At 35.8% G+C, this 27,621-nt stretch overlaps 2 protein-coding genes across 4 annotated transcripts; one reads left to right on the top strand and one right to left on the bottom strand.

Moving 5' to 3' along the window:
• LOC109728840 lies at positions 14,719 to 17,263 on the top strand. Its single transcript, XM_020259374.1, has one exon. It carries the CDS (start codon positions 14,995 to 14,997, stop codon positions 17,065 to 17,067), a length of 2,073 nt encoding a protein of 690 aa, XP_020114963.1. The 5' UTR covers positions 14,719 to 14,994; the 3' UTR covers positions 17,068 to 17,263.
• LOC109728808 lies at positions 19,482 to 25,489 on the bottom strand. 3 transcript variants are annotated; one of them, XM_020259337.1, is made up of 5 exons: positions 25,300 to 25,489; positions 25,013 to 25,067; positions 20,557 to 21,159; positions 20,387 to 20,470; positions 19,482 to 19,885 (listed from the first exon to the last, which is right to left on the bottom strand). In XM_020259337.1, exons 3-5 carry the CDS (start codon positions 21,110 to 21,112, stop codon positions 19,773 to 19,775), a joined length of 753 nt encoding a protein of 250 aa, XP_020114926.1. In that variant the 5' UTR covers positions 21,113 to 21,159; positions 25,013 to 25,067; positions 25,300 to 25,489; the 3' UTR covers positions 19,482 to 19,772. The 3 variants fall into 3 exon arrangements, with proteins under 3 accessions (XP_020114926.1, XP_020114928.1, XP_020114927.1); XM_020259339.1 differs by having other exon boundaries at positions 25,013 to 25,049; XM_020259338.1 differs by lacking the exon at positions 25,013 to 25,067.

The raw sequence follows: 27,621 nt of genomic DNA, 5'->3' as shown, positions 1-27,621 counted from the left end.
TCGGGAAGCTCCATCATCGAAAACGGCTTAGGAGCACGGAGGCCTCCGTGCTCCTAATAGCACACATTATTTTAATTTATTTTAAATTAATTAAAATTTATAAATCATATTATTAAAAAATTTAGAGTAAAATATTTTGTAAATTTATATGTTATATTTTATTAGAAAATATCTACAATATTAAATCTAAATTTTAATATAAAATAAATGAATAGATTTGATATCAAAAATCAAAAATTAAATTTAATTCACGATTTAAACTCAAATTTAAATTTTAATATAAAATAGATGGATGGAAGTGCTATTTTTTAATAGATTGATCATAACTGTTTATTTTTATTTTATATATTTTTAACCAATTGATCATAACCATTCATAAAATTGAATTTATAGACGGGTATAAATATTTTTTTTAACAAATTGATCATAACCGTTCGTTCTTATTTGAGATAATTTTTTACAAATTGATCATAAATTTGTACATCATATTAATTTAAAAATATGATTTACAAATTTATTAACCAATCTATCTTTTAAATTATTTCCATTGTAATATGTTGATAGTCCCAAAATTTTAAATTTTAACTTAATTTTAAATTTTCAATTGAAATATATATTTATAGTAGATATTGTGGCAAAAAATTGAATAAACAGGAAGTATTTTCCAATTTAGGGATATAAAGAAATTAAATAAATTTTGAATTAAAATATACTGTAACGACCTAGTCCACTAGCAACAATAACTCGTTGGGCCCAACAACCGGCCCAAAATGCTTAAGCCCAGTTATTATGTCTAGCCCAAACAAGCTCATATACTCACATATCTAGCCATAATTACCCGATGTGGGACTATTGGGGTGTCACAGACTTTCCCTGTTTAGGCCCTCACATACTCGTCAGCCCTAAACACACACACAACCCAAAATCACCAGACGATGTGAGACTTGTTTCGCTAGCCTTTGTCATCCAGACCCTGGTATAGCCGGTCACCTTATCTTTCAGACCCTGACTCAGCCGAGACTCGCCACACATTTTCCGCTGGTGAACTGGCTCTGATACCAAATGTAACGACCCAGCCCACTAGCAATAATAACTCGTTCGGCCTAGCCAACAGCCCAAAATACTTAAGCCCATTTATTATTACTAGTGTCTAAATCTCTTATAAACCCAATAACAATCCCATTCCCATCCGATGTGGGACTATTGGGGTGTCACAGACTCCCCCCGTTAAGGCCCTGACGTCCTCGTCAGTGTGGCTAGTCTGGCTGAGCCAGAGTCTGAAAGACAAGGTGATAGGCTATGCCGGAATCTGTATGACAAGGTGATTGGCTATGCTAGGGTCTAAATGACAAGGCTAGCAAGACGCGTCTCACATCGCCTGGTGATCTTGGACTGTGTGTGTGATTGGATTGACGAGGCGGTCAGGGCCTTAACGGGAGGAGTCTGTCACACCCCAATAATCCCACATTAGATAGGAATATGGATGTGATTGGGTATATTAGAGACTTAGACACTAGTAATAATAACTAAGCTTAAGCATTTTGGGCCGGTTGTTGGGCCCAACGAGTTTATTGTTGCTAGTGGGCTGTGTCGTTACATTTGGTATTAGAGCCGGCTCACCAGCTAGAAGTGTGAGATGAGTCTCGGCTGAGCCAGGGTCGGAAAAATAAGGTGATAGGCTATGCCGGAGTCTGAATGATAAGGTGACCGGCTATGCCAGGGTCTGGATGACAAGGCTAGCGAGACGAGTCTCACATCGCCTGGTGATCTTGGGCTGTGTGTGTGATTATATTGACGATGACATCAGGGCCTTAACGGGGGGAGTCTGTCACACCCCAATAATCCCACATCGGATAGGAATGGAGATGTGATTGGATATATAATAGACTTAGACACTAGTAATAATAACTGGGATTAAGCATTTTGGGCTGTTGGCTAGGCCCAACGAGTTATTATTGCTAGTGAGCTGGGTCGTTACATTTGGTATCAGAGCCGGTTCACCAGCTGGACATGTGTGGGGATTCTCGGCTGAGCCAGGGTCTGGATGACGGGCTAGCAAGACGAGTCTCACATCGCCTGATGATCTTGGGCTATGTGTGTGATTGGATTTACGAGGACGTCAGGGCCTTAACGGGGGGAGTCTGTGACACCCCAATAGGCCCACATCGGATGGGACAGGGGTTGTCATTGGGTTTATAAGAGATTTAGACACTAGTAATAATAACTGAGCTTAAGTTTTTTGGGCCGGTTGTTGGGCCCAACGAGTTTATTGTTGCTAGTGAGCTGGGTCGTTACATTTGGTATTAGAGCCGGCTCACCAGCTGGAAGTGTGAGATGAGTCTCGGCTGAGCCAGGGTCGGAAAGACAAGGTAATAGGCTATGCCGGAGTCTGAATGATAAGGTGGCCGGCTATGCCAAGATCTGGATGACAAGGCTAGCGAGACGAGTCTCACATCGCTTAGTGATCTTGGGCTGTCTGTGTGATTGGACTGACGAGGACGTCAGGGCCTTAACGGGGGGAGTCTGTCACACCCTAATAAACCCACATCGGATAAGAATGGGGATGTGATTGGGTATATAATAGACTTAGACACTAGTAATAATAACTGGGCTTAAGCATTTTGGGCTGTTGGCTAGGCCCAACGAGTTATTATTGCTAGTGAGCTGGGTCGTTACATTTGGTATCAGAGCCGGTTCACCAGCTGGACATGTGTGGGGATTCTCGGCTGAGCCAGGGTCTGGATGACGGGCTAGCAAGACGAGTCTCACATCGCCTGATGATCTTGGGCTATGTGTGTGATTGGATTTACGAGGACGTCAGGGCCTTAACGGGGGGAGTCTGTGACACCCCAATAGGCCCACATCGGATGGGACAGGGGTTGTCATTGGGTTTATAAGAGATTTAGACACTAGTAATAATAACTGAGCTTAAGTTTTTTGGGCCGGTTGTTGGGCCCAACGAGTTTATTGTTGCTAGTGAGCTGGGTCGTTACATTTGGTATTAGAGCCGGCTCACCAGCTGGAAGTGTGAGATGAGTCTCGGCTGAGCCAGGGTCGGAAAGACAAGGTAATAGGCTATGCCGGAGTCTGAATGATAAGGTGGCCGGCTATGCCAAGATCTGGATGACAAGGCTAGCGAGACGAGTCTCACATCGCTTAGTGATCTTGGGCTGTCTGTGTGATTGGACTGACGAGGACGTCAGGGCCTTAACGGGGGGAGTCTGTCACACCCTAATAAACCCACATCGGATAAGAATGGGGATGTGATTGGGTATATAATAGACTTAGACACTAGTAATAATAACTGGGCTTAAGCATTTTGGGCTGTTGGCTAGGCCCAACGAGTTATTATTGCTAGTGAGCTGGGTCGTTACATTTGGTATCAGAGCCGGTTCACCAGCTGGACATGTGTGGCGAGTCTCGGCTGAGCCAGGGTCTGGATGACGGGCTAGCGAGACGAGTCTCACATCGCCTGGTGATCTTGGGCTGTGTGTGTGATTGGACTGACGAGGACGTCAGGGCCTTAACGGGGGGAGTCTGTGACACCCCAATAGTCCCACATCGGATGGGAATGGGGTTGTCATTGGGTTTATAAGAGACTTAGACACTAGTAATAATAACTGGGCTTAAGCATTTTGGGCTGTTGGCTAGGCCCAACGAGTTATTATTGCTAGTGGGCTGGGTCGTTACATATACATTCACTGTAGATATCTTTCGGTTGGCAAAAATTTAGATAAGTATATATATTTTTTATTTTAGTGATAAAGCGAAATTAAAAGTTTGTTTCATTACGTTATTTATTTTACGTAAGGAAAAAAAATTATTTTTTTTTCCCACAAAAAAATAGGTTTGTCGACAGACCGAAATTTAAAATACGTGCTTATATATATATATATAGAACTAGGTTACTATGCTATTAATAGCACCAAATCATTGGTGCTACCAAGTTTTCGGCCATTGGATTGAGAGATATGCGGTTAGGATAATGTGCGCACTCTATGGTTGAGTAGGTGGTTGGTTGAATAGTATGATTTAACGGGTGAAAATGATCAAAGGGGTGGATCTAACCGTGGAAAACGTGGTAGCACCGAGTGCTTCGTACTATTAATAGCATAGTAGCCGGACTCATATATATATATATATATATATATATATATATATATATATAAAAGCTAGAATACTTTTAGAAGCACCAACCCTTTGGTGCTTCTAAGTTTCTAGCCCTTAGATCTACTCCTTGATTACTAATACCCCTTGTATCAAATACTATTCCACCTACCACTACCTACCACCATCATCTCAACCTTATATCTCTCCATCCAATGGTTAAAAACTCAAAAGCACCACCCCCTTGTTGCTTTTGATAGTATTCTAGCTCAACTATATATATATATAGTCCGATTGGGATACTATCGATAGCACCAAGGGCTTGGTGCTATCGAGTTTTCTACCGTTAGATTTAACTTTTTGATTATTTTTATTCGTTAGATTATACTATTTAACCAATCACCCACTCAACCCCAGGGGGGCCACATTATCCTAACTGTATATTTCTCAATCCAAGGGTTAAAAAGCTAATAGCACCAATAGCTTGGTGCTATTAATAGTATTCCAGCCTAGTTCTATATATATATATATATATATATATATATAGAGAGAGTTGAACTGGGCTACTATTAGTAGCAAAATTCTATTGTTGCTACCAGTTTTTTAGCCTTTGGATCAACTCTTTTCATTATTTCTAACCATTGGATTAAATACTATAACCCAGTGGGGACCACTCAACCCTAGGGGGACCACTCAACTCTAACCGACTAATATCATCCTAACCATACAATTTTTCATCCAAGGGTTAAACGGGATGCAAATAAGAGCGTTTTACTTTATAGTTTTCAGCTATCTATATTTATTATATATATATTTTTATAGGAGAGAGATGAGAGATGGGAGAGGAGAGGAGGGTTGAGGAGTCGGTTGGTGCTGTAAAGTACAAGTTTTTGGTGCTTGTAATTGTTAGTTAGATTACGCTTTGATCATTTTCGACCATTAATTATCTTTCAACCAACCACACATACTTAGGGGGGCACTCATGTTAACGCATTTTATCAGGGCAAAACTTAAAGCCCAATGATCGTACTGTTTAAGGCATATGAATCTAAATAATATATATATATTATATTAATTTATGAGTCGACTAGGCATTACTATCGATAGCGCAAGACTTGTTGTATGGGCTTCCAATTAGCTATCTCGTTCTGTTTCTATTTCTATCGTAGATTATATATATATATATTATATATAAAACACTCGCGCGGCGATATAGTTATTATATATAGTGCTGGTCTGGTATGCTTAAGTAGGGTTTCTGTTCAAATTGTTTTCGATATTCGGAGTTTCGAATTCGGCAATCGACTCGTTTGGAGTTGATTGGGTATTTGAGTTCTAGAAAATAATTTCGGGGGGGGGGGGGGGGGGGGGCGGTGTTTTCATTAATTTGATGTGATCGAAGTGGCCTCAAATCACGGCTGAAATAAATCTTCAATATGATGATATGACATTAAAATGTTTGATGCAAATTATTTGAACGTGTTTTATATGGTATAAAGAATTTTCTATCAATTTGCATATGATTTGATATTCTCTCATGTAAACTGTGCAAACGGCTCACCCGGCATTAAATTTTATGATTTTGAGTCCTTCGATCATGGCAAATGATATTAGAAAATTACAAAGTTATTTTTGTGGTACTTCAATTCTCTAGATCAGTCTAACCGGAACAATGTCGATTCGAAGTCCAACATCCGAAAATTGTAGAGGATGGCTCGTGTTCAAGGATTGCCAGCCCATTTTAATTATATAATATTATATTATATATTTATATTATATATATATATTTATATTATATTTTTTATATAGTTTAAAGTACTATGGGCTATCGGAAGAGATAGGGAGTTGTGCTTTTATTATTTAACCTTGGGATTCAAAATTTGTATGGTTAGGATGATAGTGATCGCTTTAGGGTTTGAGTGGTCCCTAGGGTAGTGGTCACCATTGGTAAGTAATATTATCATGTTAAATGATAAGTGGGGTGATTAAGGGCTAAATCCGAATGCACCAATATCTATTTTCCGATAGCATATGCTTACTTATATATATTAATATATATATATATATATATGAGTTGAGCTAGAATACTCTCAAAAGCATCATAAAGGTAGTGCTTTTGAGTTTTTAGCCATTGGACTGAGAGATGTGAGGTTGAGATGATGGTGGTAGGTGGTGGTAGGTGAAATAGTATTTGATCCAAAGGCTATTAGTAATCAATGAATAGATCTAAGGGTTAGAAACTTAGAAGCACCAAGGGGTTGGTGCTTATAAAAGTATTCTAGCTCAATTATATATATATTGTTGATACCAAAATTGAGCCGACCTAACCCACGTATGAGCCAATAAGGACACGTGGTACACCAGGAGTCGGCAGTAAGGCGCCTGAAGGACAAAAAGGTGGGAATGGTTGAAGATTGGGGCGTAACTTCCATGAGGAGTTAGCGTAACTTCCATGAGGAGTTAGTATAACTTCCACGATCATAGTTACAACCACTCCCCCCAACTTCTTTCAACCAACTAATAATGTGGGCTATAAATAGTAACTTTGAAGCCTGCAATAGGGGTCTTTGCCCCTGCGCACAAAAGACCACCCTTATTTTCTCTGTATTTTATCGCTTTTCTAGGAATAGTCTAAATGTAATCTTTTTCTTTTCCACATTTACTGCTTTTCCTAGGAGTAGTTCCTGTAACTTAGATCTTTGGAGTCTGTCTGTCCCATGGGCATCACTCCCTTATAGAATATACTTGGAGTCTGTCTGCCCCATGGGCATCACTCCCTTGTAGAATATACTCGGAGTCTGTCTGCCCCACGGGCATCACTACCCTGTTCTTGTACTTTTTCATCTTCTATTCAATAGAAAGTCACGTTCGGCTATTCAGGCCGACCAGATTTTGTGTTGTGCTAGCCATTCGGCTCATCTCCCGGCGTAATTTCCGACTTTCCCCACATGTTCGGCTCATCCAGCCGAACCGAAGAGTGAAAAGAGCTTTCGAACCCGGCTGATTCGATCTCGGCTCTTTCAGCCGACCAGTTACTGTGTACTCTCTCCATTCGGCTCATCCTGCCGAAGCGAATTTACTGCGGAGGTTTTCGAACCGGGCTGATTCGATCCCTCATCGGTCTAATCGCTTGATCCTCTGTGGGCCGAACCAATTCTATAGTAGTGGTTTTCGAACCCGGCTGGCTCGATCCCTCGTCAGCCGAATCGCCTGATCTATCGAAGGGTGCAAACTTCGAGGGTCACTATCCACAGCCGTTCCGCATCCCGACGCGCTCCCGAGAAGAATTGTTGACCGGGTCAAGAGTCGGGTCGTTCGGCACGCAACATATATATATATATATATGGTAACAAACTAAACTCATTGTGACAGGTAAATAGCAAAAAATCTAATCAATAGTAATATAATAATTTAAAATTTTTGGTCTTATAATTTCGAACAACATGGAGACATTTGAAATAGCAAGGAATCAAATTAAGAACAATATAGTAACTTCATATTAAAATAATATTTAAAAGAATATTTTTGTTATTATTTTGAGTAATATATGGAGACTTTTGATTGACTGTTGGTGAAAAAAATAATCCATGTGATTTGCTGTTCTATGATTTAAGACATCAAAATAGAGCTCTTTTTTTTTTTTCATTCCAATTTGTATTCAGCAAATCTGCCATTAAAAATTAGAAGAAGAAATATTAAATTTCATAATACACAGAATAATAAAGTGTAAATTCATAAGATAAAACATTTTAATCTCCAATGTAATAGATTGTGCAACGAATTAAAACAAAAATCCTTGGAGAACAAAGTGCCATTAATTAAAACAGTAAAATTAAATACAAGACAGCTTTAAATTAGATAATGCAAAAGAGAAAGAAAAGGAATGTTCATATGCTTTTATACAAAATGATAGTACGTACGTATACATGTGTAAGTTGAATATCATTATTCCTACATAAAACAATTGTTACGTAAAAGACTTAATTAATTTCTCGATTGAGACATGTAAATTAGAATTAAAAAAGAAAATCCAGCAAACTGATTCGGCCGACAATATTTGATAAGAAACTTGAACCGAAAATCAAGATCTCAGGTTCGAAGCCAGACTGTGGAAATTAAGCACGGGCGGCATCAAATTAATTTGCAGGCTGAAATCTGCTGAAGCCGGCAGAACAAACATATCAAGTCAAGAGTATTCCTTCCTGTCCGGCCAGTTTGTCCATTAATTAATGTCAACAATAATAGCGTGTGGAATCAGAAGCATGCATTATTTTCAATCACGTATGTTGGCGAAGTTTTGGCTTGGTCAAATTGCATTTCGAGAAAATCAGGGCCATTTTAGCCGACATTGAGTTGCTAAGACTTCGCCTTACTGCCCTGTTAATTTGTTTGCTCACAAAACGTGAAATTCCGGCAAAATTAGATTTTTAATTGGACTAGAGTTTAAGTGAAAATTTTTTCTCCTCTGCTGTTTATTTGGCAGAAAATCAATGGGATAAAAGTTGAAATTTCCTACTTCCTGTGTTTGCTTTACAAAAATTTATTTGAATCCCCATATATTAATATTAGAGGCAAATTGCTTATATACCTCTGAAAAGTTCTCGACTTTCGGATTTATCTCTATTAGAAGGCTAATATACATTAAAAATACTCTGTTTACGTTCCAAATTATTTCAAATATACCCCTAGGATTAAATTATGTTAGTGAACTATTAGCAATTAATGGTTGTTATCTCTGTAAAACTACTATTTTGTCCTTTCTAATACGCCCATCACCAACTTTTCTTTATGGTGTATTTTGATTTTTGGTCTTTTTAAATATACCCTTCTATCAATATCATCAACTTTTCTTATTTGACCTTAAGTTAAGGACAAAATAGGTAGTTTGATTTTTTTTTAAACTCTGGTAGACATTTAATTCATGTTTAACCCGAGATAACTTAACAGATGGTAATTGCATGGATATTTTTGAATAACGGAGGAACAAATGAGGTGTATATTGAAAACAAAAAAAAAAGGGATAAATTAGATATTTTTAAAGTTTCGAGGGATATATAAGTAATTATCAGCGAAAAGAAATTTCCCAATTAAATACTTGATTAATTTATTTCCTCCTTATTTTTTCTGGTAATTAGCTTCGGCGCAGGGTGGTTTGAACTCAATTATGGTAATTTGGAGGTTTTGAGTTCCAACTGAATTTATATTACGGTGAAACAAGCAACAAAATTGGGCATTTACAACCAAAATCACTTCATTCTTATCCACTTTCGGTGGAACAAATACGCCCTTAATGCAGGATGCTATTTTAGGGGTGTTTGGTTAAATATGATTGTAAATATAATATAGATAGAAGTGCATACAGTTAAAATACAACGGTTATAATTATATATATCTTGTTTGATTGGATATGGTACAAGTGCACCAACTATAAATAATTTGTTTTATTAATTTAGTTGAAAACGGTTATTACTTTATAAATGGGATGGTAAGATTATCCATACTGTAGAAAAAGGAGTAGATTTCTATTTAAAATGTAATAGGTAAATAAACTTTCATATAGTTAAAGTTGCAATCTCCGGCTGTTGCAGCGCAGCTTCTTTTAGGAGCCGTTTGGTTGCATATGTAGTCGCAACTGCAATGCAGTTGTAACTACATGTAAATATAAATTCGGTGTTTGGTTTGATGTATTTAACTCGAACTGCTACAGTAGGAATCGTAGGAGGAGGCCCAACTGCAGTAGTTTGAACTACGCCCAAATTGGCCGCAGTTCCAGTTGTAGCGGTTGGAGAGAGTAACTTTAAATAAAAGCTATACTTAATTACCTCTTCAATATTTTTTATACAAAAATTATTTTTTTTATTTTGGAGGTAATCTCATCATCATATATATAAAATGATAAAGTTTTATTAAAAATTATTTCTCAACTTCATATAACCAAACAAATTATTTATACTTGCAGTATTTTCTATTATATCCAACTAAACAGGATTCATATAGTTGTAACTACTGTATTTTTCAACTGCATGTATCTCTAACTATACTGTATTTATAATTACATCTAACGAAACGGCCTCTTAGTACTTCTGATTGTAGCAATTGAATTTAAATATATCAAATCAAATACAATTTAATTACAGATTTGTAAAATTAAATTAAAATGTAGTTGCAAGTGCGTCGGACCAAACAGCCTCGTAAAAGAACTAAAAACTGTCTTTTGTTCGTTCGTACCGGAGGTTCTGTAGAATTAATGTTGTTCCGGTGGAGTTGTTAAAAACTAGAGGCTGTAGGCCGTCTTAATGTAGCTATTGCTAATAACGTTGTCATCAGAATAATGGCTACTCGATCTCCTAAATAACTTCTAACTGTTATAGCATTAGATGTTTTATAACCTTCCTGGTCCTGGCATGATACTGGGATGCTTTTGCTTACCAGATATATATATCTAGTTGATATTTTATCTTAGTCCAAGAGATAGTGAGAATCTACTTTTTGGTCATTATATAGGGGTTTGTATTGTGTGAATAGGTTTTTAAGAAGAAGCATTTTATTGGACTATTTTTTTTTAACGCTTTATAAATTTATAATTGACCAAATAATCTAACCAGAGTTTTTCACTTCAAACCAGAGTTTTAAATTATTTGGCCAAATTTTAAACTAAGTTTTAAATAATCTAACCAGAACTAAATTCTTTTTTAAACTCTGGTTAGATTATTTGGCCAAATAATTTAAAACCAAAATACTTCAAACCAGAGTTTTTGCGTCAGATGTTTAAAATTTCAATTCAGCGCAAGGTTAGAAATAATATTCTAACTTCAGACTGTAGAACTATAAATAAAATTTAGTGCGACATACACTCGCAATTTTTGTACTACTTTAATATATGTGGTGGCATAGTGGCATCAATCATTTTAATTGGAAATTAGAAGAAAAATAAAATAAAATAAAATTTGCATGTGGTTAAATTATTTTTTATAAAATTTTGGTTAAAATATATACAACTTATATGAACTATGAACAATTTTGATCCGATATCCGACCTTTCAAAAATTTGACCTTACTATCCAACCTCTCAATTTGTTTGATTTGAGTCAGTATATAGCACTTTAATTTCAAATTTTAAGTTACTTTTTTAATAAATTTATAATTGCTAAATCTGGAGATAGATGACGGATTCAAATTTTGAAGTCAGAGCAGCGTTGGCCGCCCAAATTAAACAAGTTAAAAAATTGGATAGTTAAATCAAAACTTTAAAAAGTTGAGTAGTTGGATAGTGAAATCATTATAGATTTCTAGATAGTTGGAATACTAGATAATCATACCATAGTAGGAATTCTTTTTTTTCATATTTGAGAGAAATTATTAATAGTACATTAAGATGAATAAACTAGTTTAAGATACAATCTCTCAATTCAAGTATCATGACAAGCTAGTAACATCAAAAGAAAAAACATTACAAGCCTTGAATCAAACCACCTCTTAATATAATTTTTTTTTTCAGTAGCATTCTTTGATAGGAGGAAGTCTACTATATAATATTTACATCACATCAGTAATAACCAGTCAATCACATCTCTTTATTTAAAAAAAAAAAAAAAAAAAAAAAAAAAAAAAGCGCGTCAAAAAGAACTTCCCGGGGAATGCGGCCGGCCAAATTAGAGTGACAGACAACTTTGGCCTCTCTGGCATTTGCAGCCATTTGCGTCGCCATCGATCCCTCAAATTTTCAATTCCGCCTCCACGCAATCCACGCCGTACCGATTTCAGATCAACGAGCTGATTCAACTACCATACGTTGGTCGCCGCACCAAACCCAGGACGTCGCTAACCTAATTAACCTCTAATTTTCAGATGGTCCCTGCGAGATATTTTAAAGGCTTAGTTGCATATAATTTTTTATAGATACTAGTTGATTATACGTACAAATGCATGTAACAATTATTATAATTTATCTCAAATCGATATAAATTTGTACATTATATATATCTAAAATTTTACAATAAAAATTATATTTATAAATTAATATGCTATATTTTATTAGAAAATATTTACAATATCCTACAGTATTCTTTTTTTAATGTAAAATAGATGAATAGGAAATTATAAATATATTTATATAAAATTTAATTTTTTTGTGGTATCACTACAAAAGCCTGAATATTTTCAAATATATTTCTGCTGTTAGGATCCGTTAGAAAAATTTAGTTAATCATAGGTAAGATATTCAATCCTGCTTAGTCAATGAAATAAATTGACACTTTTACCTTCTTCTCTTAATTAAAACTCTAACAATGGAAACTCTTTTTTCCCTACCTCTTCCTCTCTCTCTCCTTTATGCTAATTTCGAACAAGTTACTAGAATTTCTTCATCTCCATTCATCTACTACACGTGTTGCTTTTCCAATATTGAACGCGTATTATTTCTCCATTCAATTTCCTCTATAATTTTTTCTCATTTTGGTCAAAAGAAAGGATTTGAAGAAAAAAAGTGAGCGAAGAGACTGGTGGATTGAGTTGGGTTTTAAAGAGAAAGAAGATGAGTATTAAAAATTTTTTGAGATGACATTTTTGCAAGATTATAGCAGTTGGGGTTTTGAAGGAACATATTTGTGACGACAAAATTAACATTTCACTTATTTGCTCTTAAAAAACAAACAGTTCTCTAACGGTAATAAATTAGAGAGACAAATATAAATATCATTAGACTTTTATAGGGACAATATAAGAAAGTTGACTTTATGGGTTATAATTCACTATGTTTATAGGGAGCTGTATGCAATTAACCCTATTTTAAATGTATTACCGNGTAAAATAGATGAATAGGAAATTATAAATATATTTATATAAAATTTAATTTTTTTGTGGTATCACTACAAAAGCCTGAATATTTTCAAATATATTTCTGTTATTAGGATCCGTTAGAAAAATTTAGTTAATCATAGGTAAGATATTCAATCATGCTTAGTCAATGAAATAAATTGACACTTTTACCTTCTTCTCTCAATTAAAACTCTAACAATGGAAACTCTTTTTTCCCTTCCTCTTCCTCTCTCTCTCTCTCTCTCCTTTATGCTAATTTCGAACACGTTACTAGAATTTCTTCATCTCCATTCATCTACTACACGTGTTGCTTTTCTAATATTGAACGCATATTGTTTCTCCATTCAATTTCCTCTATAATTTTTTTTTATTTTGGTCAAAAGAAAAGATTTGAAGAAAAAAAGTGAGCGAAGAGACTGGTGGATTGAGTTGGGTTTTAAAGAGAAAGAAGATGAGTATTAAAAATTTTTTGAGATGACATTTTTGCAAGATTATAGCAGTTGGGGTTTTGAAGGGACATATTTGTGACGGCAAAATTAACATTTCACTTATCTGCTCTAACGGTAATAAATTAGAGAGACAAATATAAATATCACTAGACTTTTATAGGGACAATATAAGAAAGTTGACTTTATGGGTTATAATTCACTATATTTATAGGGAGCTGTATGCAATTAACTCTATTTTAAATGTATTATCGACATTGTATTTGTTGATGTTAGATGATGGTAGAAAATATAGGTGTGAAAGTGGTTAGGATTAACTTTGACCGAATTCGACACTGAATTCGATAAGATGTGAATATGGATATCAAAATTTAGTATTAAACATATATTCATATACAAATTCGTATTAAAAAAAAATTAAAAAATAAATATAGATGTGAATATGATTTCTTACAAAATCGATCTTATTCGACCGTTTTCACCCATAAAATATAAGAAGAATGATAACATCTTGTAGGGAAATAAAGTGGCTTTTATTATGTTCTCATTTATTTTACTATAAATTTTATATTAAAATTACATTTATATTTATTAAAATATTGAATTTTATTGAATAATATATATATATATATGTCAAATTTCGAACATCGTATGTGTGTTTTATTTGTGCTAATTTAATTTATATTAATTATATCTTAATAATGTCCGAATATAAATCCAACTCATATCGGACGGATATAATAATAAAAATTTAGGATCCTATATATATCCACATCTGAATTCGCATCAGAAGAAAAATATGAATATGGAAAAATATGAGATTACTTGTTTGAATTAAGGATCTTTTTATACTCCAAAATCAGAGTCGGAATCAGAATAATGAACACTGTTGGTGTTTGGTATATGCGAATCATGCTCCGATTCCTGCGCAACATAGGAATACTAAAATGCCGAATTGAAAATTGAATTCACACGGAATTGAAACTTGTTCCAAAAATATCCCGTTCCAGATTTGAAATCAAGTTTTAAAATTCTAACTTTGATTGTGAATTAAAGTGTGTGTTTAAATTTGAAATTATTTTTAAATTTTTAAATTTAATTTTGAATTAAATTTAAATTTAATTATCCATTTGGAATCCAATCCAATTTGTTTGATAATTTTGCATTAGTTTGGCAACCAAATTCCCTCAAAAAAAGATTTAACTCTAGAAAATTGGATATCTTACGTTACTGAGAACCGGTGACCTTACATTTTACAATACTAACAAATTATACGGTGGTTGATTCATACGCGGTATGATGAGAAACTAATTAATTATTAGGGCCCAAATTCTACTACCATCTTTTCTCGCAATTGGGAAGGGCATAATTCAAAGTATAAACCTAAGATCTTATGGCCGCTAAATGAAAGAATTGAATTCATACTTTTTTTTTCTATTGACCTGGCTCTATTTTATCCAGACAAGCCTCTATAGAATGATGGTGCCGACAACAAAAACAACAAACACAAATGGCCAACTGAGGTGAGATGTGGCACTTCACTTTTAATCAGTTTTCGTCTGACTTGTTCCATGACAGCTTCACTCCAGCAACCAGGAGCACCCTTCCCTCCCAATGAAGCACAATGCTCTTCTTCATCAGCAAATACCTCAAAAGGGCTTCAAAACATGGTGGAAAGAACAATCACAGGGAGAAGCAAGAACCCAAGAAGAAGAGAAACAACAACAACAACAAAACCAGCAATATGATCTCAGTAAACATGAGGAATTCGCCGCGCGCGTGCCTGCCGGGCTGCTGCCCAGCCCCACTCTGGGGTCTGATAGGCCCGTGCAGGCGCGGCAGCACTGCGGCTGCTGTCGTCACTGCTGCTGCAACTACTATCACGTCCGCGAGAATTTCGCGCTCCAACTTCGCGAAATCCACCACCTCTTCTATCCTTGCCAGCACGCTGTTCACCAATCATGAATCCCTCCCGCCCTTTGCTGACGCCTTAATGAACTTTCTCGCAGCCTTCCCGCAGTTCGAAGAGGCCCAGCAAGCTGAACACATCAGAAAGAATGAGTACCATCACCTCGCCCATCACGTCTGCCTCGACTACACTGGTATCAGCCTCTTCTCGCATGCGCAGATGGTGAATTTCTGCTCCCTACCGTCGTCATCTTCCGGGCTCTCGCGCCCTCCCCCTCCTCTCTTCAGCATATCCTTCAAGTATGGGAGCTGGGAGTCTCTGCTCCAGCATGTGAGCCAAGAAAAAGATCTGGAATCACAAATCAGGAGGAGAATTATGGGCTTGCTCAGCATAACAGAAGCGGACTACTTCATGGTGTGCACCTCTAACAGGACCACAGCATTCAAATTGTTAGCTGATTCCTATCCCTTCCACAACAACCGGAAGCTTCTAACCGTGTACGACTACGAGAGCGAGGCGGTGACCGCCATGGTAGAGAGTGCGCAGAAGAGAGGAGCTAGAGTCGCTTCCGCCGCGTTTACGTGGCCGAGCTTGAGGATTCACTCGGCGCAATTGAGAAAAGATCTGATGAAGAAAGGAAGAAAGAAGAAACATAGAGGGCTCTTCGTGTTTCCGCTGCAGTCGAGGATGACCGGAACGAGATACCCGTATTTGTGGATGAGCTTGGCGAAGGAGAATGGATGGCACATCGCGCTCGACGCGTGCGCGCTTGGACCCAAGGACCTGGACACCTTCGGGCTTTCTCTTATCCGTCCGGACTTCATAATTTGCAATTTCTACAAGGTGTTCGGCGAAAACCCCTCAGGGTTTGCAGCCCTATTCATCAAAAAAACGAGCTGCCAAATATTAGAAGCGTCGGAAATCACAAGTAGCATCGGAATTGTTAGGATCGTGCCTGCGAGAAGTGTTTCTCAGCTCCGAGACGATTATTCGAGCGCAGAATTAGAGCCCCAACTGAACAAGTTTGAGGAAGATGATGTAGAGAACACAAGTTCCTTCTCTGGACCAATATCAAGTAAAGAAAATCGGCCAAGCGATAACCCTTTGAGTTCAAAAGAGGGAAACAAAAGAGAGTCATCATCGGAAATTGTAGAGGAAGACGGCGTGAATCCGGCAAAAATAGAGAGAGGAAAAGAGATTATTGCAGGAGAAGATGATGACATTGTGGAGGAGATTGAATGCAGAGGGCTCGATCACGCAGATTCTCTAGGCCTGATACTCATCAGTAACAGATTAAGATGCATCACAAACTGGTTGCTTGTTGCACTTTCAAAATTGCGGCATCCTCATGCAGAAAATGGCCATTCTTTAGTTAAGATCTATGGCCCGCGAGTAAAATTCGATAGGGGGCCAGCATTAGCATTCAACTTATTTGATTGGAAAGGCGAGAAGGTCGAGCCTTCGCTCGTGCAAAAGCTCGCAGATAGAAGCAACATTTCTCTAAGCTGCGGCTTCTTAGAGAATATTTGGTTCTCAGAGAAATATGAAGTAGATAAGGACTCGGTGTTAGAGAAAAGAGTTAGTGATAAAACAGCTGCAGGTGATCACAAAAAGAAAGAGAGCGTTCCTGTGGGGATTAACGTCGTAAACGCATCACTAGGATTCCTCACTAATTTTGAGGATGCCTACAGGCTGTGGGCTTTCATTGCCAAGTTCTTGGATGCGGATTTCGTCGAGAAGGAGAAGTGGAGATACATGGCTCTCAACCAGAAGATGATCGAAGTTTAAGAGCAAAAGAAACTAAAATTTGTACAAATTAAGTAGGATAGTTTTCAATTTGGCTTTCTTTATTTTTTGCATTTTCAATTCAGTGCATTCATTCAGATTACATGTGTTCTAATGTGGATTCCTCTATTTTTTGTCAGCAGAAGTGTTCTGCTCATCTAACTGGTAATTGAATTGATACAATTGTATGTTTGAGAAATATTCTGCTCAGATGTAGTTACATCTTCTAGGGTATGAATTAGAATGGCTAGTCGAGGCACAAACTAGGCAAAACCAGCCACACAATCAATCCTTGGTGGTTGCGCTTTCACTTTCTCATCCACAGCTTTGTGTAGCCTTGTTCATGACATCGCTTTTCATTACTACGATAATTGATTGATACAATGTATGAAAATATACCTACGATCGCAGTGTACATAAGCACTGTTCATTTTTCTTGGATTATTATTGATGGAACTGTCTTCAAATATCAAAGAAAGGAAACTTTGCGTGCCACAAAAGCTAATATGAAAAGGGCTCTGAAATAAGTGAGGGGCTCAAGAGCGAAAGCATTTATGTGAAGCTTTTTCTTACGATGCTATGTTTCAGTTCTTAATAAGGAAATTTTAAGTAAAAAATTTTGCCTGCTTTGAGGTTTAAACATTTATTATACTTGAGCAACGTATTCTCGGAAGCTCTACCCAAGCAAATTAGGCTCTTGCGCGACCAAGCATGTCAATCTCTACTCTTGTGTGTGTAAACCAATTAATGATTGTTTGTCACTCTCGTAATTAATCTTCAGTAGAAATTACCCCTTAGATTCCCAGATAGCAGCAGGCAAAGCCTTCTAGTTGCAAATGCAAATCCTCCCTACATTTCGTTTCCTCAGTAATGAACCGTGCAGATGGCTTGTGAGATAAATGCCAACACAAGGATGTTACTAAAATTTGAATTCGACCTGGTTTTGCAGGTTAAATTCATGTTAGATTCATATAACATCCGAATCCAAATTTCTTCGACACTCACATAGTAGTAAGAGGCCAACACAAGATTTTATCGCACTGGCAAAACCTGTATAAGACAAATTTATAAACCAGCATAAACTGGCATACGTAACTGTACCACAAACAGCCCTCACATACTGTCGGATCATTGACGCTAACTATTAATTCCAAAAACTTAAACCGTTAGAAACACAATCAATTCACTTAAAGCGTATAGACACAGCATTACGAGTCTCGATTGCGACTTGGTCTAACCAGTCTCACGATACTACAAACATGACTCGGTCCAATCCGACCTTCCCGCCATTTCAAACGTGATTCGGTCCAACCTGGCATCCCACCACAAGGTAGAATGTTGGCCTCTTTAAGCCAACATATACTAGCATTCAGATCCTAATGAGGTCAGGCTGATCAGAAAAGCAAATCCAAATCCAAAATATGAGTATGTCATTCTTTATCCTTCGTAACTACAGGTATATAGTAAATCAACCCAAAGTAAGTGTAGAGGGATATAGTAAGTCAACCAAAAATAAGTGCATAGCATTTAGCTTTTGAATCTTTAAAGTAGTCAAGTTTTCTGGACATTAGATTTTACCTATGAGAGCAATTTGTCACATCTTTATAAAGTAGACTAACTTCAACCTCCTCGTCCATGTGTAGGAACCTTCTCATGCCTCTTATCAACAAAATACCAAATACCACAAGAAATAAGAAGACACATGCTTGCCAATATGATCAAGCATCCATATAGATACTCAATAACGGAAGAATTAATAATTTAAAAGAGACTAGATCTGTAAATGTAATGTGTTTTTTGGTTGCGGTTTGAATCTGACCCTACACAAGCCTATTGGTTGATGCAAGGTATAGGAAGCCTTAGTTGCAACACGAGATAAACAGACATTGCAACAAGTCAAAAATCTTGCCTGTTGATTTGGATGGTTGTGATTGCAACATAAGAAGAACAAAAGGAGCGGATTGATCCACAATATAGCCATCTCCAAAAAGCCCTGATGCACGGACTGAAACCTTTACTATGAAGATACAGTAAAATAACAGTATGGAATTTTGAAAGAAAGTACCATGTAGCAATAAGAGATTCAGTAAATTGAGCACTGTATTCAACACCTTCCCATAGACTTGTTAGAGAAATTCTCATGCAGCATTAATAATGCAGCCAAAAGTCTACTTGTCTGGCGTCAACTTCAAAATCTAAAGCTACTTTCTGTAATTCTGTTGTAGAACAAAGAATTCGCATACATGGGTAACCATAGTTAATGAGAAGTCCACTCAATGTATAATCATTAGATCATTACACAGGCACCGGATCCGAGCATTCTCACTGAACAGCCCATAAAGACAATCAATATGATTTAACTTCTTTTCAAGCCTAAACTGTAAAGCAGTAAAAAAAAAAAAAAACTGAACAATGGCTACGGCATAAACAAACTAGATTAGTGAAAGGACAACTACAGTTAAGCATTAAACATATTCAAGTTTGCACCTTCTCTTTGACTGGATAAATTAAAGATACATAGATACAATTGCGGTACAAAGGAGTTCACATATCTCTAAGCAGAGACAGTTTAGGCGCATTCAGATTCTACACCACAAAAAATAGTCCAAAACAGTAGGGCAGTCTCATGCCCTGAAAACATACAGCTAATACGTACCTTTGCCCAACTATCCATTTGCATAGCACATTAGATCAAGAATTTTACCGTTTCATTGCTGGAAATAAGGATGTATCGAAGAGGTCTGTGGAGACACTGTCAAATGATCCTTCGGCGAGGCTTTTCCCAAAACATTCAGAACTTTCATCCTATGCAACTCCTTCCCTGCAAAGAGACGAGTATAAGATTCCAAACATTGGATGAAGAATCAAACATTTATCATAAGGATAAAAATGTACAGGTAATCCTTGCATTTTCACAGTAGTACGGCTAATCCCTAAATTTCTCGCCCAAACAATTCAGTCTCAAGACCTTCCCTATATTTTACAATAGCATCGCCAGCTGTTAGCCATACAAAATAAAAAATAAAAAAACTTCCACATCTGTTTTGGGACATGCTCTGCATGTGACGCTTCTCCAAAATGGCCATTTTAACCACGTTTCATGCTAACTGAAATGGGAAAATTGCTTTACAAGATATAGGGTAGCATGTTTCCTTTATGGGTGAATGGTTGTATAACTTCACAGATTTCAGATATCTAACAGTGCTAGGGATCTAACTAGAAAATATATCAAATTTCAGGAAGTAAATTAGTTAGTTTTTCTTAAAAAAAAAAAAGAAAGTTTTTTAGTCTATAAACATAAGGAAAACAAAGTCTGGATTACCTTCCTCCAACAAGAGCTGTATTGCTCGTTTCTCCAACTCAACAGCATGCTTACTTCGACCAGCTGCTGATAGAGATCTAAGCACTAAGATATTTAAAAAATTACAACAAGTTCAGTGCAACAAAATTAAAACTGGTTCATCAATCACAATTTCTAGCTAAGCAGCTTACTTCGAATATAATCCTCCTGACTTGACTGGTCGCAATTCTTCAAGAAAATCTGAAGATGAATAAACCTTTCTTTCCAATCTTGATTGCTCGGTCTCGGTGGATCAGCTTGAACAGGAGCTCCTGTAGTAAACATTGAGTTTTGCAGGGGCCACAATACAGGGAAAGATGCCACTTTGGGTTCATCTCTCTGATCATTCTGTAAGTTTTGTTCTGCTTTTCCATCTTTTCTTATTATCTTTGATTCAGGAGAATCTACACTTTCCACATTGGTGCAAGTGCTTATCTTGCCTTGCTCATTTTCGAGCTTTCGACGCACATAAACAAGATGCCTGTTTGCACTAGTATTGCTTTGCTGATAGGTGGAAGGACTAGTGGGATTATCAGGAGTTTGCCGTTTGGTCCCAATTATTTTCGTAGATTCTGGGCTTACTCCTTTGCTTTTTAAAGGTAGATTGTTCCGTGGTGGGGTAGTAATGATGTTCTTAGATTCATTGGGAAGCTCTCTCAAAGCTACTTTCTTCAGTGGGAAGGGATTTTGCTTGTCTGTGACTGGCATGGTATCCCACACTTCACCAATCTTTGTCAAATGAACCTATCTACCATCTAGTAAAAAAAGAAAGAAACAATTATTCATGAAAAGAATTCTCATAATGAGTCATACCAAATGTCAGCAAGACTATTTATTCAATAGTCAAATTAGAAAGGATAGAATCTTAACATGTAATTCAAACCAAGCAAACAATAAGAAACTCATCACAAGCCAGTACTAAGACTCAAGTGTGATACCTTAGGAAATAGGAATACATTAGCAAAAATTTTATATCATTGACAGTTAGAAATAATTTAGTTCGGGAATTGAGAAGATACACGAGGGTGCACAGAAACTGGAAGCAAAAGAATATTGGTGGCAACTGGCAAATGTAAATGACAAATATAAAGTTTTGGAAGTGTTCCAGTTTTAGTTAATCCCAATCCTTCGTTGCTATTAGAGAAAAAAAAATTTATTGCCTAAACTTGGTGCATCTCAACAGTGGTGAATTCATCAATAATTGATTTCTCATCCTACATTTAAATTCTACCACCTATTAAGTTATGATTTTGCTATATTAAAAAATCAGATATTCGATTAAAGGCATTAGTTAGATGAAGAGCCTAGATTCATGATGCATGGACGTACAGATGAATCAAGTGCGTGAAATAATAATTGCTCAAAGAGAAGTGAAATAATCCTGAAAGTTTTGGGACTCAAATCTCAAGCTTAAAAAATTCGAGGACCAAAATAAGACTAGACTAAAAGTTCAAGGAATAGTAGTGCAATTTGCCCCTTAGCTCTAAGTAATCGCCAACATAAAATATAGAAAATAAAATATGGACAATTACATAGTTTGCAAGTTCCCAGAAGTATTTAGTCCCTTGGAATAGGCTACAGAGACTCTTATCTACCCATTAGCAAGCTGCAGAGGCATGCTACTGTGCAACCTTCCACAATAGCTCAAGAAAATATAAAGATGTACAAGCTACATTGGCTAGGTTAGAATAGGATAAGCATGCACATAAAAGTGAAACAAGTAAAAGCATAGATTAGAAATAAAAAGGTTAAGAATATATCAGTACTCAGTTTAGAAAGTGTTATTGGTAGCGACCCTTCGTCACTATGTTCAACATGCATTTGTTACAGGATTACAAAGGATTTAATAGAACCATAAAAAAAACATAAGGTTTTATTCATCCAACTAGGAAATCTTTTAGAAGCAAACTCAGAGACAAGATTTCAAAAGGGGCTCACACCCTTAGATGCTAAGTCAAGTTCTAGGGTCAAGAGAATCAAAATAAGTACAAGCTGCTAAGAAAAAGCAACGAAGGTATATTTTTGGTAGTTTCTAGTTAAACAAAGAAACTCAGAGACAAGATTTCAAAGGGGGGCCGCACCCTTCGATGTTAGTTCAAGTACTAGGGTCAAGAGAATCAAAAGAAGTACAAGCTGCTAAGAAAAAGGGGTAAAGGTAAATTGCATTGTTACCCCCTGAACTTTTGGCGAAGTTTCACTTTATCCCTCGAACTCCTAAATGGACATCTAACACCCTAAACTCTAATATTTCATTCATGTTACTCCTTCCGTCAGTTTTCCGTCAAGTTCCGTTAACTCAAAACTAACGGAAGAGGCAAAATGAATGAAATATTAGAGTTTAGGGTATTAGATGTCTATTATAGAAGTTTGGGGGGTTAAGTGAAACTCGCCAAAAGATCAAGAGGTAGCAGCGCAATTTACTCGTAACTCTTGACTATAAATTATTTTATTATAATAGGTTACTTATGGATTGACTATTAATCCTCAAGTTAGTGATCATACTTGATTTTGAATTTATATATATTTTTTATCCTAAAATAAATCATATCATAAAGCGATACTAACTACCTTCGATGTTTGAACACTCTACTGTTCTAGTGACTGGTGTACTCGCCAATATGGTTGATTTACAATAGGTGCCCTTACTCGGATATAGAGATTTTAATTCTCAGTTAACTTTCTACAGTATTCGTTTGTCCCTTTTATCTTAGAAGTATTGTTCTAGAATATGCACTTATTTCTTATGAAACTATGCAATGTAATTTTATTGTAGCCTAAAATAAACTTTTTGTACTTCATTTCAGCCAATTGAAAATTTTTAATATAAAATATAAAATAATATTTTATAATACTTTAGAACAATGCTTCTAAAGATAAAAAGGACAAATGAGTACTACTGAAAATTAACTGAGAATTAAAATCTCTACATCCTAGTGAGGATACCAATTGTAAATCAACTATATTAGCGAGTACAGCAGAACAGTAGAGTGTTCGAGCATCGTAGGTAGTTAGTATCGCTCTTTTCTTATCTTTAGGCCACTCTAATTCATTTCTTTCGCTTTTATTTTATTACAATAAAATGTAGGATAAATTATAATATAATTTATTTTAGGATAAAAAATATATATAAATTCAAAATCAAGCATGATGACTAAATTGAGGGTTAGTAGTTAATCCATAAGTAACATATTATAATAAAATAATTTATAGTCAAGAGTGCTATAGGGTAAATTGCACTGCTACCTCATGAATTTTTGGCGAGTTTCACTAACCCCCCAAACTCCTAAAATAGACATCTAACACCCTAAACTCTAATATTTCATTCGTTTTACCCCTTTCGTCAGTTTCCGATTAACGAAGCTTGACGGAAAACTATCGGCAGGAGTAACATGAATAAAATATTAGAATTTAGGGTGTTAGATGTCCATTTTAGGAGTTCGAGGGGTAAAGTAAAACTTCGCCAAAAGTCCAGAGGGTAACAATGCAATTTACCCTAAGAAAAAGCAAGGAAGGTACTTTTTTGATAGTTTCTAGTTAAACAAAGAGTTCCGATACCCATTAAGGCTTCGTTTGGTTCGGGAATTAGTAGGAACTAGTTATACCGGGGATAGGTACAAGTATGGATTTTTGTAAGAACAAGGGTATTTTTTTGTTTGGATGAAAATGCGAATATAAGCTGGAACTAGAAAAATTGTGTTTGGATGGTTATTGGGAATAAGACAAATAGTTGATAGTTATAAATAGAAAATAATGATATTACCCCTATAATTGAATTTAAATTTTTAAATTTTAAACTTATAATTTTAAATTTGGGCCATGTTCCCGGGCGAACATGGTCCACCCACCCTTGACCCTTGTTCGACAAGGGTGGGGCCCATCTCTCTCTCTCTCTAAAAATAAAAATAAAAAAAAATTTAAATTTAAATTTAAAAATTTTAAATATTAAAATTTTAAATTTAAATAAGTCTTTAGTCTTTCTCCTAACCAACTTTTCTATAAAGCCCAAGCACCTAATTCCGACAAACTACTTAAATTTGACATTCTAGTTCCAAAATAAGAATGGACTGATCCAAATTTAACAACTGATAAGATATTCAAATCTGTACTCTTACTCTGAAGGAAGCAATGTGGCGAAGGATCACGAACTTGTTAACTTGACATGAAGGAGAGTCTTGCAACCCAATAAAGCGAGAAAAGATAAAGAGCCGCCCAAATTAATTCTCGAGAAAGAAGACTCCAATCATAATATAATTCAGGCTCCGAAGCCAAATTAGTTCACACTTTGAATTCATAGGCGGAACTTTCAAATAACAAAAAAGCATGCACATTGCATTGACAGATTTTGACTTTCTTTGCTCACATTGGCTAAGCAAGTGTTACCTGAGATTGTAACACTATGCAGTAAAAAGACTGAACCTTGCATTTTTCACTCTTACAAAACACGATAACAGCAGTTACAGCTAACGTCTCAGACACAATGTGCCTAAGATTACAAGACATTTTGCCTCGTCCAAGGTGCAATTATAGGGTACTTAGATGGGAAAGGAAAAATAAATAAAAAATAATAAAAAAAAAGATGATAAAGTAGATTGGAAAAAGGAGGAAAACCTTTATTGGAAGTTCGGCATCACAAGAGGATTGTGCTCTGCATTCATAAATTCTCCTAATCATCAGTAAAATCAAAGTGGAATCAAAAGTTAGATCATCTTACACCAAGCAACATCCGAGGTCATAGGTAAAAAAGTCCCAAGTGTTTGGGATGCACTAACAATTTGAGAACACGACGAGACAACCGAGCACTCATACTAGGGTTTGAACCAAACAAGTGAGAGTACGAAATCAAGAAACACCAAAACAAAAAATCGACGGGGAAAGGGTGAGGAGTAGTCTGCTACCAAAAACAGCAATGCCGATCACCGCCAGGCCAGTGGAATCGCCGGTGTAACTCCCATTTGCAATTGCGTGGATGGCAGTGCAGCAGCACACTCAGAGAGAGAGAGAGAAAAAGAGAGAGAGAGAGAGAGAGAGAGCGGAGGGAGGTGAGGTTAGGGTTGTGTTGTGCAGCGTACGCGGGGGCCAGCAGGGACTGGATTTCGATCGCAACCGTAGGATATGAAAAAAGCAAAAGGGTGTGATAAATAACTGTGTGTGTTATGTTGCCTGTATTCAAGTTAAATGGAGTTGCGGGAGTTGGGGTAAACGAATCCACGCGCACGGAACCAACGGATGTGATAAATAACTGTGCATGCTGCTGTCTAGGGGCCCCGTCTGATCTTAGCCGTTGGAGAAGAAATTTTTACACAAATTTATTTTGGGTTAAAAAATTAATTTTGTTTCGAAGTTATATATAGTATTTGGTTGAGTCTAGGGGCATGTTTGGTTCGTTTCTTTTTCACCATGAAATCGGAATCGGAATGGATGAATCCGTTTATGGGTGTTTGGTTCGCGGAAGTCCCATTCCGATTCCGATTCCCGAGTGGAATGGGAATCCCCGAATCACCCCTTTTTTCAATCCGGTCTAGAAGGCTGGATTGAAAGTTGAATCCGGACGGAATGAATATTTATTCGGATTAAATTTATTTTTTCAACTTTTTTAATTAAAATATGAGTTAAAATTTAAAAATTAAATATATAATTTTAAATTTTAATTTGAACTTAAATTAAAAATTAAAATGTAATCAAGTATTTTGAATCTAACTTATGAATTTGAATTTAAATTAAATTTTAATTCATATAAATTTTATTCAAATTTTATTTCAAACTTAAATTAAATTTACGGATTCAAATTAAAATTTAAATTGTAATTTTAAGTTTGAATTTGAATAAATAAAAATTTAGTTTCATATTTTGAATTATCCACTCAACTTCAAAGATTAATTTATTTTAAAAAAATAGATTTAAAATTTGACATTATTTAAAAATTTTGATGTAAATTTTTAATATTTAATTTATAATTTGAATTTAAATTAATATATTATAAAGATAATGTCAGTATATTAATTTGATTATGTTTTTTATATCTACATGAACCAAACATCAACAATGGGAATGATTTATTCCGATTCCGATTCAAGTGATGAACCAAACGGAATTAGGTAATGAGTTATTCCGATTCCGATTCCAGCTTATTTTGATCATGATTCCGATTCCGACTCCGACTTCGAACCAAACACGCCCTAGATGTATAAACCAATTTTTTTAAAAAAAGTAATTTTGTAAAGTTGCTTGGTAAATTTTTTTTTACTGAATTTTTTTGTCTAAATTTTATTTTGAGATAAATTTAAATTTGAATTTAAAATTTACATTTAAAACTTTAATTTTTGGAAGTTGATACTTAGAATTTAAAATTCAAAATTTGAAATTTAAAATATAAATTTTAAATTTTAAAATCTAAAAACTATATTTAAAGGCAAATTTGCATAAAATTTATTAGTTTTGAGAGTTTACAAAATCGGGCCACATTTTTTACATTTGCAAATTGGCCCGAATTTGTTGCATTCGGACGTAAATAGCTCCCTTCGCCCCAACCACCCTCAGTTAGGTATAAAATATGATACGGTTCGCTATCCCGAAAATAAGTGCCTTTTACAGGTCATGTCACTATTTTCATCAGAATGCAGCCCAAATCACGCCACATTATTGGCCACCTTTATTGTTTGTTGTTCGAATTTTTTTACAAAACAGTTTACCAGAGATATTTAGAAATAAGCATGCACAACTAGTATTTGACCCCTGCAATGCACGGCTAATGTAATATTTTTTTTTTTTTTGTTTCTTTACTGTCCTTGCAGATTTCTTCCACTCTACTAATTCCAAAATGCTTCCCAATGACATCTGATAAATTAGAAAAAAAAAATATACGAATCAATATAGTAGGTACACATATTAAAAATTAAATTTTAAAAATCAAATATTTGATACATGTAACAACTCTTACCTACTAAATATTTGTCATTAGCAACATTAGCAAGTATTTCATCAAAATGGGTAAATATAAATCCATACTTTGATATTATCAAAACATCTTCCATCTCACATACAACCGTAGAATATTGAAAGTTGATTTTATAAGGATGTTTAGTGGTTCTGTAGGAGCCACTACTCTGCCCCACTCCAAACTGGTTAATCACATAAACTTTTCCTTCCGTAAAAAGGCCTTTAAATTTATTCAGAAAAACTTTTCTTATCGTTGCATGTATACTATCTCCCTAAAATAG

This window comes from Ananas comosus, linkage group 24 (genome assembly GCF_001540865.1).
Source record: "Ananas comosus cultivar F153 linkage group 24, ASM154086v1, whole genome shotgun sequence".
NCBI lineage: Eukaryota > Viridiplantae > Streptophyta > Magnoliopsida > Poales > Bromeliaceae > Ananas > Ananas comosus.
The sequence above is the reverse complement of the archived record's forward strand: the minus strand, read 5'-3'. Positions and strand labels throughout refer to the sequence as shown.